Source organism: Panthera leo, chromosome F3, assembly GCF_018350215.1.
Source record: "Panthera leo isolate Ple1 chromosome F3, P.leo_Ple1_pat1.1, whole genome shotgun sequence".
Classification (NCBI taxonomy): domain Eukaryota; kingdom Metazoa; phylum Chordata; class Mammalia; order Carnivora; family Felidae; genus Panthera; species Panthera leo.
In genome coordinates, this window is record NC_056696.1 from 66,730,223 (window position 1) to 66,744,391 (window position 14,169).

Below are 14,169 nucleotides of genomic sequence, written 5' to 3' on the forward strand. Positions count from 1 at the left end.
GCGTGAGTGTCGGCTCAGGACTGGAGACGCGGGCTCGGCGCGGCCAGGCTCCGGCCTCGGACTCAGCCAGAGTCACCGGGGGAGAGGTGGTGGCAGGGGAGAGAGGAGGGCTCCGAGGGGACCAGCAGAGGATGGGGGGTGGGGGCAGTAAGAGACGGAGAGGGAGGGGCTGGGGGTCCTGCTGTGAGCGGAGTCACAAGGGTCAGAGTGAAAACAAACTTTTTCAAATTAAACCTGAAATTACAGAGCCATAATAGGTCTTAGACAAATTTCATCTGTTTTTTTTTTTTAAAGTGGTTATTTGCACATGTATTTGGGGAGAGAGACAGAAGGAACATGCACATACTGACAATTGGCTGGTGGTGAACCGGTCGAGGCTGGAAGGTGAGACTTCATATCGATGGATCCCAGAGGCCGAGGGTCCGGACAGGACGACGGACGGGGCACAGACGTGGGGAGAGTGGGCTCCGTTGACGGTTGCCAAAGGGGCTGAGGCTGAGCGGAACCGGACCACAGCTTTGGACTCGTTTAACGACGAAGGTCCCCCTCGATCTGCCGCGATGGGTGTCTTCTGCTCAACTTCTGCACGACGCGTCCGCATAGAGATTCACTGAGGTTGGATGAATCCGGTCCCTGCTGAGAGCAGTCAGAGGGGAAGGGGGCACGACCAGGGCCACAGGCATCACGCGCACAACAGAGGTGTCGGGGGGAGGCTGGATTCCCTGCTTCTTCCAGTTAAATCACCCTCAAGCCCTGGCCTGGGTGGCGGACCTCACTGTAGACTGTCGTGAGCGGTGTCTCCTGTTCGAGATGTGGTTCCCCCGAACCCTGGAACGCAGACAGAGGGTTCCTGCCACAGCTGAGGGACAGAGGGGCCCCAGAGGGACCCGCACAGATGCCATGCCGCTCACCTGACCTCCCCCCAAAGCGCCCAGCACTGCACGGACCCCGTGTTAATTCTGCCCTGTCTGGAGAGGGATACAGAGGCAACGAGGCCAGAAACTGCTGATCCCTGGGTTTGACACACTCACACCCAGACACCGGGACGCGGGAGAACCCAGGCTGACCTCCTCTCCTGGACTCACCTCATCTCTGCCGTCTCCTGTCTCGTGTTCTCCTTCTCTGACGCCAACAACAGAGTCTAAACCTTTCTGTTCTGATCCTGCCCCTGAGACACACACAGATCGAACTTGCATCTGAATGTCGGAAACGTGTACCCTCCCCACCACCATGACCCCCAAGATCATGCCCACACCCACCAGCCTTCTGCAGTGATGTTCCCTGAGCAGGAAAATGCAGGAGAAAGGGAGACGAGGGTCCCAGGGGAAGGGAAGTATGTATGCACAGGAAAGCGAAATGCACCTGCCTCTCCCAGGCCTACCTCTCACACATCAGCCATATGCGCACCGTAACCCCGATGACCAGAAGCACGACCACTAAAGCTCCCACGATCAATCCCACATTGACACCAACAGTCGCCAAGATGTCAGGCAGGCGGGCAGACCCATCCGGCCCATGAGGACCTGTTTGCCTCCCACACAGACAGTGAAGAAGGATGAGACAAGAGACAACGTCACATGCCCGTTGCCAGGCACGTGGAGACATGTGAAGGGACCCGGTCTCGGCTGGAGAGAGGGGAACACGGCAGGTCCTGTCGCTCAACCAGCACCGGGCCCCTGCTTGGGGCCGGGGTGCTGAGAGGGACAGGACAGGGCCAGGCGCTTGAGCGGCTCAGCCGTGGGGGAAGGCTGGGAAAAGGCCGAAGGCAGCCAGCCAGGGCCATGGCGGTGCACTAGAGGTTCACAGCCGGTACACGGGTCTCCAGGGAGGGCTTCCTGGAGGAGGGGAGGGCCGAACTGAGTTGAGGGAAGAGCCAGAGGGAGGAGGGTGAGCGGGAGGCAGGAGGCTCCTCCAGAGGTTAGAGGTCACTGAGGACGAGCTTCCCCGGGGACTCAGGGATGCTGAGGCAGCAGGGGGACGATGGGGTGGAGGGACGAGGCGGCACACAGGCAAGCCGGTCGCTGCTCACTCGGGGACATGCTGACGGTGAGCAAGTCAGGTGGGGAGGCCGAGGTGGGACAGGAAGGCAAAGCAGAAGCAGCCGCGGCCCCTCCCTCCGGTGCCCTTGGCCACAGCATCAGCTCTCGGTGGGGGGGGCCCTGTGCTCCTGAGAGGAGGCGAGGGGTGAGGGCGGCTCAGCGGGGGCTCCTGCAGGGCCCTGAGCAAACGAGGTGAGGAGCCCCGCTCGAGGTCAGTGCCTGCTGCTCGGGACCCCAGCGGGGGCTCCTGTGGGCCGGCAGGGGTCACACACGGTGGGGCAGCTGCAGGCAAGGGGTCCCTGGACGGGAGTAAGTGGGGGGGAAGGGGAGGACGTGGGACTGGAAGGTCTGGGGGAAGAAGGAGCAGCCTGGCCAGAGGCTGAAACCTGGGGAGCCCAGGACACATCCGGGCATCCAGGCGAGCACTTGGGCAGGAAGCATGTCCCCGAGACCGGAGACGGGCACACGAGCCCCGACGCCTGAACCCGGCAGGCAGCGGCTGGCTCGGTCTCCCTCTGGTCGGTGGCACCGACCACTGACTCTCCCCCCTCGCTTGCTGGAAACCTCCTGGGACACACAAGGACTGAAGGATGAGGCAGGGGTGAGGTACCGAGGGGGCTGCCTGGACCAGCAGGGTGAGGGGTGCAGAGGAGCAGGAGAGAGACACCGAAAGGCAGAAGCAAGCGGGATGTGCCTGCCAGCCTCCTGGACGGGTGATGGTGGCAGGAGGTGACCTAAACATGGGGGACAGAGCCCGGAACCCTCACCCAGGGGGACCTGAGCCCCGGGAGTCCCCTCCCCTCTGACAGGATGCACTCACCGTGGGCACAGACTTCCCAAGGTCCTTGGTGGCAGTTTTCCAGTCCCGTGGGTTGCTAACCACACAGGTAATGCTGGGGCTGGGCTGGCTCAGGGGCAGCTTCAGAGCCAGGGTCCAGGGGTTGGGGGCCGGTCGTGGGACCCCTCTCTGCTCCAGCTTCATGGGGAGGCCCTTGCTCTCCCAGGACACATTCACGTCCTCTCTGGTTCCCGGGGTGTGGCACTCCAGGGTGACATTGCACCAGTCTGGTGTGACGGATTGAGTCTGGGCCAAGATACGGGGGCGGGGTACGGGCTCTGGGGAGGAGGGACAAGAGGACACAGGGTCACGTGAGTGGGGAGCATCACGCCTCATGCTCTCTTGGGCGGAATCTCACTGTCGCCCTGGCATCCTCCCCCCAAGGATGGATGGCATCCTCCCCCCACTTTACAGATAAGACAGACTTGACCCAAATAGACAGCGAGTGGCTATGAGGACGGGAGCCACTGCGTGAAGCCTCGGGCGTGATGTCAGCTCTGCCTCGACTTGTGGTGAACACACCGCGTCCAGTTTCAAGGGAGAAGCCAGAGCCTCAAGGTGGGGTCTGGAAGGGGTCCTGCCAGGGGGGCCAGGGACACTCCCAGGGACAAAAGGAAGGGGTAAGTATGTATTGGGGGAGGAGCCACCACCTACCGTAGACAGTGAGGTGGAAATACCGGTTCCTTTCTCTTCCTCCTGTTAAGGAGACTCGAGCCCAGTAGTGCCCACTGTCCTCAAGGGTCAGGTTGTCAATCCTCAGGGTCGTGGTGTTGAGCACATGGACCCTCTTCTCGAGCTTGTCCTGGAAGTTGACCCATTTTGGAACATCTTCCCCAGGAGACATGTGCAGCATGATCGTGTAGTTTCTTCCAAATTTAATGGCCCAAGAAATCTTCTCCAGCTTGAGTCCTGGAGCTAATTCTGGACTTCGGGTCACATGAAACGACACAGAACCTCCTTGAGTTCCCGTCAGAGAAACCGTGTTTCCAGAATCCTCCACTTGAGATCCAAGAGTTCCAGAACCGTTGACCACAGTGCTGAAGGCGCCTAGGGCTTTGGAAACAGACACGGTGAGTGTTTGGTCATTGACAATAAGGAGAAAACCCCAGAACCCGTGGTGCTCATGAAATCCGCCCAGTAGACTCCCTTGACTCCGGGAGGCGGGACAGAGCAAGAATTTGGAGCCATGCTGGAATCGGGTCCTGGTCCTCGTGGGGCGTCCCCTTGAACCCGGTCCTGACCTGCTGTCCCGCAGTGTCCTCGCCGCCTAACTCTGAGAGTCTGGACGTGACAACATCAGGGTCGAGAGCCCCGAGCACATCTGGCCGATGCCAGGTGCCCAGCGTAGGAGGCAGCTTCCACCGTGGCTGCCCACACGCTGTGGGAGCCCGGGCCCTGGAGTGGGGGCCGCGCCCTGTGACTTGCTCTGGAGCGGAGCTCAGCTAAAGTGATGGACGTCACTCACGACAGCAGGTCTCACGGGAGTGAGACGTCCGTCTGGCTCACACCCTGTCTTTCGCTGCTGTGACGACCCCAGTGCCGTGTTGGGGGCTGCGCTGTGGAGACGGCCATTGGCAGGGACTGAGGGCAGCCTCGGGCCAGCCGTGTGAACAGTCCGCACACCTGGAAGGATCTCATTTAACGTTGCACACGTCCCCTCGTGGACTGGAGGTCTCTCCACGTGTGACGGAGAGTTCGTTGTTCTTGTCTCTGCAAACGCTGTCGCGTTGAGTAGCCTTGGATTGGAGACTGTGCACAAGTGGAAGCACATACCCCAGCCTCTGTGCACACCCACCGTATACGGGGGTGTATACATCTAACACACACATACACCACACATAGGCGTGCATACGCTGGGATAACCCAGTGGGTGGGTCCAGTGCACCAAAGGCAGGTTCATGTACTGGGGACAGGCCTGCCTCAGTGCCGTCCTGACAGCGACCGACACGTAACAACCAAGCTTTTTGCCTTCTGCGGAATAGAGGAGGGAAAATCCGGTCACGTGATATTTTAACGAGCGTCTCTCCTGCAAAAGACCCTGGTCACCATGTCACATGACTGTTTGATCTGCTCTTCTGTCAGCTGTCAGCTGTCCGCTTACAGCCTTTCCCCGTGCTTGGCTTTTCCTGTTAGTTTACAGGAGCGAGACCCATAGGCTCAGAGCCAGATGCCCCCCTCGTGCTCCCTGACAGAGTTGGTATTTCGGGCTGTTCCCCACAGACATCAGACACACGGGACCCCCGCCTCCCTGCCCCGCACACCAGCCTCCCACCCGGGGAGCCCGGGCCACTCACTGAGGACGAGGCTGCTGAACCCCAGGAGCCGGGAGGCCCAGCACAGGTGGGGGTCTTCTGAGCGGGCTCCCATCACAGGCTGCCTCCTTCAGGCTTGGTCTGGGCCGAGTTGGCTGTGAAGGAAACATCCAGAAGGCAGAGGCAAGAGAAGAGGCGAGCTTCTGCTCAGAACACTCTTAGGCTCTTCCCACCCCAAGGGCGGAGCTAACTGTCTAGGACAAGCTGGCTGGTCTAGATAAGCCATTCAGATGCTTCCTCTTCTCTCTGGCACCTGCAGTGACCCTCGGGGAATGATGGCGGAATAAACATAGGAACCCCCTCAGTGAGGCGCTGTGTGGGAGACGCCCCGTCCTGTGGGCACGACCAGCGTGGCGATCTCAGCTCCCCAGCTGGCAGCCAGCGGGACCCCTTACCTGTTTCCCTGGGTTCACACTCTGCCCAGGCAGCCCTGCTCCCCAGGGCCAGCCGATGGCCAGGCCCAAAGTCGCACAAACCACTGTACCAGGGACACAGTGACCCCCCTGCTTTGGGCCTGTCCTCTGTCTTAACACCATTGAACGAGTCAAATCTCCTTTCTGATTTTCTCTGCACTTAACTGTCGGGTGTCTAAGGAAGACGCTCTGAGCACAAGAACAAAGCGCTTTGTGGGAAGGGGCCACCCCCCACACCCCAGTGCAAACACGGGCATTTCCCTATTGCCGGCACCCCAGGCCCTCTGGGTACCCAGACCCGCCCTGCCCCCACACACAGGGCAACCCCCCCCCCAACAGGGCATCACCCCACCAGCTGTCCCCCTAAGGCTCTGCCAGCCCTGGGCCCGCTCTCACACACAGGCAGGGGGCAGGGACGGGCCCCTCCGTCCACAGGCTCGGCTGCCTCAGACTCACGGCCACCTGCTGAGGGTCAGGCCTCTTCTCCCCAGACGGGGCCCCACGACCTCTGAGAACCTTGTCTCCCGTGGACCCTGGGGGAACAGCCCCATAACTCCCCGCCGGTCGTGCCCTTTCCCCGCCCACGGAGGCTCCCCCCAGCTGCTCAGAGCCTCGGATCCTAAGGCTGGACCCCAGGATGGCCGGGGACACGAACTGAAGGTAGTCAGCCTATGGGCTGGGAAGTCCCTTCTGGGGATGTGGAAGCCCATCCTAAGGCTTTGGACGACCATCGCAGGTCACTCAGCAGGGCGGAGCAGGGACTGGGCTCCTAACCATGACATCTGAGACCCAACATCCCAGCCCCTGTCCCTTCCCACCGTGTGGCCTCCAAGAGTCCCCCCGTCCACTCTGGGCTCCCTGACCTGCTCTGCGCTCCTTGGACAAGAGAGCATCAACACCGCCTTCTTCCCCTGCTCCCGTCCCGTAACGGGGACAGCCTGCCAAAAGGCTGTCCCCAGTATGGTACTGGCACAAAAACACACACATAGATCAGTGGAACAGAATGGAAAACCCAGAAATGGACCCACAAATATATGGTTAACTCATCGTCAATAGACCAGGAAAGAATATCCAATGAAAAAATGACAGTCTCTTCAGCTAATGGTGCTGGGAAAACTGGACAGCGACATGCAGAAGAATGAACCTGGACCACTTTCTTCGATCACTCACAAAAGTAAATTCAAAATGGATGAAAAACTGAAACTGAAACCATCAAAATCCTAGAGGAGAACACAGGCAGCAACCTCTTTGACCTCGGCCAGAGCAACTTCTTACTAGACACGTTGCCGAAGGCAAGGGAAACAAAAGCAAAAATGAACTATTGGGACCCCATCAACATAAAAACCTTCTGCACAGCAAAGAAAAGCAACAAATCAAAAAGGCAGCCTATTGGGACGTCTGGGTAGTTCAGTCGGTTAAGCATCCACCTCCTGATATGAGCTCCGTCATGATTTCAGGGTTCATGAGAACAAGCCCTGAATCGGGCTCTGTGCTAACAGCAGGGAGCCTCCTTGGGATTCTCTCTCCCTCTCTCCCTCCCCCTCTCCCCCTCCCTACTGCCAGGCTTGTGCTCGCTCTCTTGCTCTCTCTGTCTCAAAATAAATACATAAACTTTAAAAAAAATTAAAATGAATAAACTAGTTTGTCCTAAATTATTTTTGGTGGCTTGGAAGGTATATGTGCTATTTGTCCGAGTGGAATAATCTCCACTTTACTCTGTGTCTCAGTAAGCAGGGAAGACAGGGTCTACCTGGGCAGATAAGTATTAGTATTAACTTCCTCGGTGGTGTTCCTCTACAAAATTAAGTTTCTTTATTGTTTTCTTTGACTCCAAATGTGACTGAGCCCAACACTCACTCATGATAATACACTTACAGTAAACTAGGAATTGGAGGGAACTTCTTTAACTTGATAAAGATCATCTCCAAAAACACCACAGCTGGGCGCCTGGGTGGCTCAGTCGGTTAAGCGTCCGACTTCAGCTCAGGTCACGATCTCACAGTCTGTGAGTTCGAGCCCCGCGTCGGGCTCTGTGCCGACAGCTCAGAGCCTGGAGCCTGCTTCAGATTCTGTGTCTCCCTCTCTCTCTGCCCCTTCCCCGCTCATGCTCTGTCTCTCTCTGTCTCAAAAATAAATAAAAACATTAAAAAAATTAAATCAAAAACACCACAGCTAACATCATAGGTAACCACGAGAGACTGGAAGGGCTCCTTCTAAGACCAGAAACGAGGCAAGGATGGCCTTATCACCGCCCTTTTTTAGGGTTGTACCTGAAGTCTAGGCTCCTACAATAAGACAAAAGCAGTCAATAAGAGGTATACTGACAGGGTAGGAAGAAATAAAACTAACTTGATGAACAAGTGATATGGATTTCAATGTATGAAATCCAAAAGAATCTACACAACACGAGAATAAGAAGCACTCTTAGATCTGACAAAGGATGATAGCACGGTTGCAGGAAACACAAGCTTCCGACATGACACTCAATTACTCACTTACACACCAGCAACGAAGAAATGGAATTTGATTCTGAAAACACAGTACCGTTTACACTGACAATGCAAAAGCGAACTATTTAGGTACAAATCTAATAAAATATGCCCAAGAGCTTTGTGAGGAAAACTACAAGACCTGATAAACAAAATCAGAGAAAACTAAATACATGCAGAGATAGACCATGTTCATGGATAAGAATGCTCAATATTGTCTAGATGTCCATTCTTCCTAACTTGATCTGTACATTTGGTCAACTGCAATCTACATCCCAGCAAGTCATGTTGTAGATATTGATCACGTTATTGTACAGTTTGCGTGGAGAGAAAATGACCCAGAGGAGCCCACACCATGTTACAGAAGAGCAAAGGTGGACAACCGACACCCCCTCCTTCAAGACCTCCTATAAAGTTACAGTCATCGCTGGAGGGGCCAACATGGCAGAGAAGAAGTAGGGGGATCCATACTTCCCACATCCCTCAAACAAAGAAGGGCTGAAGCCAAAGGACTTTGAACCCCAAGAGTCTGGGAGGAAAAGAGACTGAGTCTACCAGGGAGAAACTGGGACAAGCTGATGGACAACAGGTGGGTGATTGCGAACTGGGGGACATAAAACGGGGCCGTGTAGGTACAGAGGGGAGGGATGCCCTTTTGTGGAGAGACAAAGGGAAGAGAAAGAGTGGCTGGGGAAGCGTAGAACTGTATCTAGAAAAGGGAATAAAATCTCAGACGAGGACAGAGAGGGATCCCACCTCTAACTGCAGGTTAGAGGATCTCTAATTGCAGATCCCATCTTCAGACTGGGGCCGGCTGCCCTGTTCGCACGCCTGGGGAGGAGGGGAGCCACCTCTGGGTTCGGTGATAGATCAGGGGCGCAGTCCACAGCAGGAGAAACTGGTCCCCTCCCCTGAAGTGCTGCGGCACAGGACAAAACCAGCCAAGACCTCACCCCGGGAGGCACTTCCCCAGTACCAGGGCACACAGAGCAGGAGTTTCATTCCCAGCCAAGCACCAGGGCAAAAGAGTTGTGGGAGTGAGACAGACAGCCTTGTCTGCACCCGCAGCACAGTGACGATGGCTCCTAAGGAGTGATTTGGGACACCGGGTCATGGAGAAAAGGCGGGGGGGAAGGGGGGAATCACCATTTTTCTCCCCACCACTACCAAGGCGGGGCCTCAGGGACTGGTTCTCAGGGCCCACAGTGGAGACGGGACCAGCCTGCACTAAACCACACCCCTCCGTGTTGGATAATGTATCTACCCCACGGGATAGATGGTGTGGAACCAGACGGCCCCCTCCTCCAGGCCAGGGCTACTGCGGTGCCGGGATTAATTCTAGGACAATTCTTGTTACATAGATATATTCTCCCCCCCATTTCTCCTCTTTATCTCTTCCTTCCTCTAGGCTGGTTACTCTGGTTATTGGTTTGTCTAAACAGACCTATTTAATCCATTCTCTTGGTACACGTTCTACACCTCCTTCTTTACGCTCCTTTCTCTCTCTCTGGAGAGACCCCCCCCCCCCTCCCCGGCTCCTTCCTTATTTTCCTTTCTCTCTCTCTGAATTAAGCTTTTGAGTCTCTCTGCCTGGCCAATGTTTATTTTCTCCTTTTTCCTCTGCCCCCGTCATTTCTCTCATTGTATGTTCCATCACACTGCCTCCACCCTCTTCTTTACTTGTAGCTGGTCTTTCTGTTTTTCTGCTTTTGGATTGTTTTTAGTTTTCTGTTTTTGTTTGTTTGTCTGTTTTATTTGTTTGTGAATTTGCATGTTTTTGTTTCCTGTTTGTCTGTCTGTTTGTGCTCCTTTCCAGGACTACCTCAAGGAACAAATCAAAGCACACCTGATGGAGGGTCCAAAACATCACTACGAGTAGGGAAATAAAATAACCAAAGTCACAACAACAGAGAGCAAGTAACCCTCTCCAAAAAACACCTCCGGAAGGGTCAGGCCCTGGACAGTGTATGGCCCACCCCTTTAATATAGCAGTGCTCACAGGTGCAGAGCACATAACAAACTTTTAAATCTCATAAGGGACAGAAAACTAGCCAAAATGATGAAACACAAGAATTCTCTTCAAGAGAAATTCCGGGAAGTGACAGGCCAACTCAACCATCCCGTTCGTGCTCCTGTGGAGGTGGTCCAACTGGAGAGAGGCGGGCAAGGGCTTATGTCTGGGGACGGGGACTTTGGGATTCTTGAGGACACAGGGAGACTCCTGGGTGGCCGGGGCATCCCTGTCCTGTTACCAATGTTTTTGTTTTCCTCCTTTTGCGATTTACTCATAGATGTAAGTGACGAGGAACATGCTGGGAACAATTCACACTTCTCCCTACTTACCGCCCTTGTGTGTCTAGAACACCAGTAACTTGGAACATGAGCCCAGGTTTCTGAGCTGCTTGTATTTTCTCTTTTCTGATTTTCTACACTCATCCTTGAACACGATCCACTGGAAAATCCCGTCATATTTGGGTGGTGAGACCACTACATTTTGCGGAGAGAGGGTCCCTGAGGGAGAGACTACTAAGGACTCAGGGGGGCCTGGGGGAACCAGAGGGGCCACGGCCCCCTTCTTCCAGAGCCTGTGAGGACCTGCTGTCCCTGCGGACGAGGAGCCGTGCACGTCCTTCCGTTTGGGGCCACTCGTCCTGCTCCACAGCAGCAGCTCCTGTGCCACCGGGACCCAGAGCCAGCCCCCCCCCCCCCGGGGCAGGAACAGGTGCACGGGGTGGGGGGTGGGGGGCAGCGGAGCAAAGACGCACCTCACGCAGGGGGAGTAAGCAGAGGGATGGGGGAGACAGCACACAGGCAGGGGTGCGGAAAGGGGGTGAGAGCTGAGTTTGGCTCCAGGGGTGGGAGGGGCAGAAAGGTCCAGGGACTCACAGAGAATCCCCGGGAAGGAGAAGCATCGCCATTGGGGGGGGGGGGGGGGGGGGGGGGCTAGATTGGAGAGACGGGAAGGGACCCCGAAGGCCTGGTGCCCGGCTCAGCGCGGAGCTTTGTCCTGAAAGTGGCGTCTCCCAGGCAGGCGACGAGCCGACGCTGGCGTAGCAGGAGCCCATAGCACCTCTGCTCCAAAAGACAGGAGTGAGAATTCCGCGCCCCTCATGCCGGGAACCCCGGATGAGAGCGTTGCCGCTCTTCCCGCTGGAGTCGGACCCTGAACAGGTCAGCAGGGACCCGTCTGCTGCGTCTCCCCCATTTCTCTGACCTCGTGCCCCGCCCCCACTCTGAGGAGCCTCCCGCAGAACTCACCCTCCCCGCTCGCACCCGGAGTCCCCGATGCAGGCAAACCGGGTGGCCGGCGTGTGGACACGCTGAGCGACAGCGGCCTGGCCGGGCCGGGCCGGCCTCTCCCTCCAGCCCCTTCTCTCTGTCCCCACAGGGCAGCTCCTGGACGCCCCCCCCCCCCACCCCCGCTCCTGTCTGGTGACCCCTGTTTGGTCTCAGCGGCAGGACCACGTGCAGGCACCGACCGCGAGCTGTTCAGGGTGCACCGTCTGCCCCCAACCGGACCCTCCCACGGTGGACTCCTTCCTTCCACGCCTGCTCCTGAGCTCCTACTGGGTGCACAGACCCCTGCAGGAAGCACCCAGCCCGGGCTCCGCCCCCCTCACTGTACTGGGAGGAGAAAGGCAGTGGGCGGTGCCCACAACACAGAGGGGGAGGGGCTCTGGAGCAAAGAGCAGGTGGGGGGAGGCTCAGGGCCCGGGAGTGTGGTTTCAAGGTCACACCAGGAGGTCGGGGCGGCCTCCCCAGGACCCCTCTGAGAGGAGACCAGAGGAGGTGAGGAGTGACCGTGGACATCTGGGGAGCTGCTCTCCGGGCAGAGGTGACAGCCCGTGTCATGGCCTCAGGCGGGACCTGGGCTGTTGTGTTCCAGGAGCCAGAGGTCAGGTGCCCAGAGCATACGTGAGCCCAGACAGGACAGTTGGGAGATTGGGATCAGACAGGTATCAGGGAGCCAGATCGGGTCCATCCTGACCTAGAATCCTGGGATCCCAGGGCCAGAAGGGCCTCGGAGCTGCCCCATAACCCACCACCCGCTGGACGGCTGAGGAACCAGGGAACAGGAGGGACGCACGCCCCGAGGCACCGGGAGAGAACTTGCCCCCTGAACGCCTTTCTCAGACCCGGGTCTGGCCGGAGCTGACCTGGCCTGGCCCGGTGCAGGGCTGTGCCGTCCACCTTCAGGGTCCGGGAGAGACCTGCTCCCTGGGCCCTGCAGGCGGGGCTGGGAGACCGGGCCGCGCGCGGCCGCCGCTGCAGCTCCTTCCGCCAGGGGGCGCTGCCGGCACAGCTTTGCCCGCAGGCCCTGCACCTGCTGAGGCTGAGACTCAGGGGCGCCCCTGGCCCGCGCCCTGACCCTGACCCTGACCGCAGCCCAGCCCGTGCTCAGGGCCCTTCCCAGCCTCGTTGCCCGGGTCTCCGTGTCTGCCTCCGGTTGGGCCCCGGGAAGAGGCCTGAGGGCAGCCAGCCCGGTTTGCAGGGCGGAGTGGGGGGGAGGGGGATGAGGAAGGGCGGCCCCAGGGCGGCCTGGGCAGGTGCAGGGTGCACAGTCAGCTTGTCCCCCGCGCTCCCTGGGGCTGGCCCTTGTCGGTTCCTCTTGTGTTTGCCGCTGCGGGTTCCCCGGGGGTTCATTGGGAGCCAGGGAACAGGGCAGGGGATAGGAACGAGGGCAGCAGAGTAGAGAGCAGGGAAGAGTGGGGTGACAGGCGGCCCTTAACCTGCCAGAACCACTGGGAAAGGTGCCATGGCCCCACCCCCATTCACAGGGCTTGTCCCTCTCAAAGACAACAGCCCAGGAAGGGGAAACTGAGGCACCACAGGAAAGGGCCGGTTGCCAGGTGCCCTCCTCTCCTGCCCCTCATTCCTGCGTGTCCTGGATGAGAGTCGTGTGGAGGACGCCCCCCTCCGGCCCTGCTCTGTGGACACACTGGGTTTCGGGGTGGGGGGAGATTGCTGCTGCCACACCCCCCTGATCAACGCCGTAGGTCCGGGCCACACCCGCCTGCACACACCTGCTGGGAGAGCAGAGGCAGCCCACACCTCGTCCACCTCACTGCTGGACAGCTGACGACAGGGACGGGCAGGACAGGGCGATGCAGGCGGAGGTCAGCACGGGGTCTCTCCCACCCAGGACCCCAGCGCCTCCTCTCTCTCCTGCCCCCACCCTATCTTGCCCTCTGAGCCTTGAGGCCTCACCTCCAGACCTAAAGAGGAGGGGTCAGTGGGAGTTCCCTGCTGAGCAGGGAAACAGGCTCTTGGCCTGAACTTTGGTCTGGCTTCGTAGTTGGCCTGAGGCCAAGAATAAGGTTTCCCTTTCCATGCAGACTTCCTGCTGGCCCAGGCTGGGGAAATCCCAGAAGCTGAACTGCCCTTATCCCCCAGGGACTCACAGCTGGCCTAGGCCAGGGGCAGGGAGCTGTTGTGTGTCCCTGACAGCTCAGTAGCGGGCTTGGGGCAGAGGGTGGTGCTGAGGCAAAGTCGGGGGTGGGGGGGGTGGAGTGGCAGGAAGGCGAAGGGCCTGGGAGATACCCAGGTACGGACCAGGGCCAGCAGCCCAAGAGGGACAGAGAGGTGGCCTCTTCCAGGCCTTCACTTCATGGACATGGGGCTGATATGGCTCTCAGCGAACCCAGGGAGAGAGTCAGAGCTGGGGAGAGGGAGAGGGTGGGACGCCCATCTTGGCAGCCACGGAGGAGGGGATGGGAGGAAGGGACCATGATGGGCTGAGGTGAGGTCGCAAACAGCTGGTAAGGCCAGCCATCCCGCACACTGGGAGCCAGGTGGAGAGGTGGGGAGTAGAGAGAAGGGGGGGAGGCAGAGGGAGTGCGGGTGTCCTCCAGTCTGAAAGCAAAGCCCCCACAGGGAGCGAAGGCAGCCAAGCTGAGCTGGAATGGTGCATGACAATGGTTATTCTTGTCCCTGTTGCCCTAGAGATCTCCTTGGGGCCCCCTCACGACAGCTGTGATGGGCTCCTCCTCCAGCAATGCCCCCCCCCAGGATGGATGGGCCTGGGGACCATGCCCAGCGTCCCAGCCACAGGCAGGAAGCTCCATCCTCCCTCCAAAA

At 58.4% G+C, this 14,169-nt stretch overlaps 1 protein-coding gene and 1 long non-coding RNA gene across 2 annotated transcripts; both read right to left on the reverse strand.

Moving 5' to 3' along the window:
- Nucleotides 1-287: 287 nt before the first annotated feature.
- Nucleotides 288-2,339, reverse strand: LOC122211736. Its single transcript, XR_006198795.1, has 3 exons — nucleotides 1,382-2,339; nucleotides 1,086-1,168; nucleotides 288-828 (listed from the first exon to the last, which is right to left on the reverse strand). It is a non-coding gene; the product is annotated as an uncharacterized LOC122211736 (long non-coding RNA).
- A 463-nt stretch (nucleotides 2,340-2,802) lies between these two features.
- LOC122211569 lies at nucleotides 2,803-5,300 on the reverse strand. Its single transcript, XM_042924800.1, has 3 exons — nucleotides 5,172-5,300; nucleotides 3,532-3,924; nucleotides 2,803-3,104 (listed from the first exon to the last, which is right to left on the reverse strand). The coding sequence occupies exons 1-3, from the start codon at nucleotides 5,242-5,244 to the stop codon at nucleotides 2,803-2,805; spliced, it is 768 nt and encodes a 255-aa protein (XP_042780734.1). The 5' UTR covers nucleotides 5,245-5,300.
- Between the last annotated feature and the right edge of the window lie 8,869 nt (nucleotides 5,301-14,169).

Bases quoted from the DNA above. Each gene is read 5' to 3' on its own strand.
- LOC122211569 (XM_042924800.1), bottom strand. From the start codon at position 5,244: ATGGGAGCCCGCTCAGAAGACCCCCACCTGTGCTGGGCCTCCCGGCTC. The intron at 3,925-5,171 runs GTGAGTGGCCCG...CCAAAGCCCTAG, and splicing joins GTTCAGCAGCCTCGTCCTCA to GCGCCTTCAGCACTGTGGTC. The intron at 3,105-3,531 runs GTAGGTGGTGGC...CCGTCACACCAG, and splicing joins TTTCCACCTCACTGTCTACG to ACTGGTGCAATGTCACCCTG.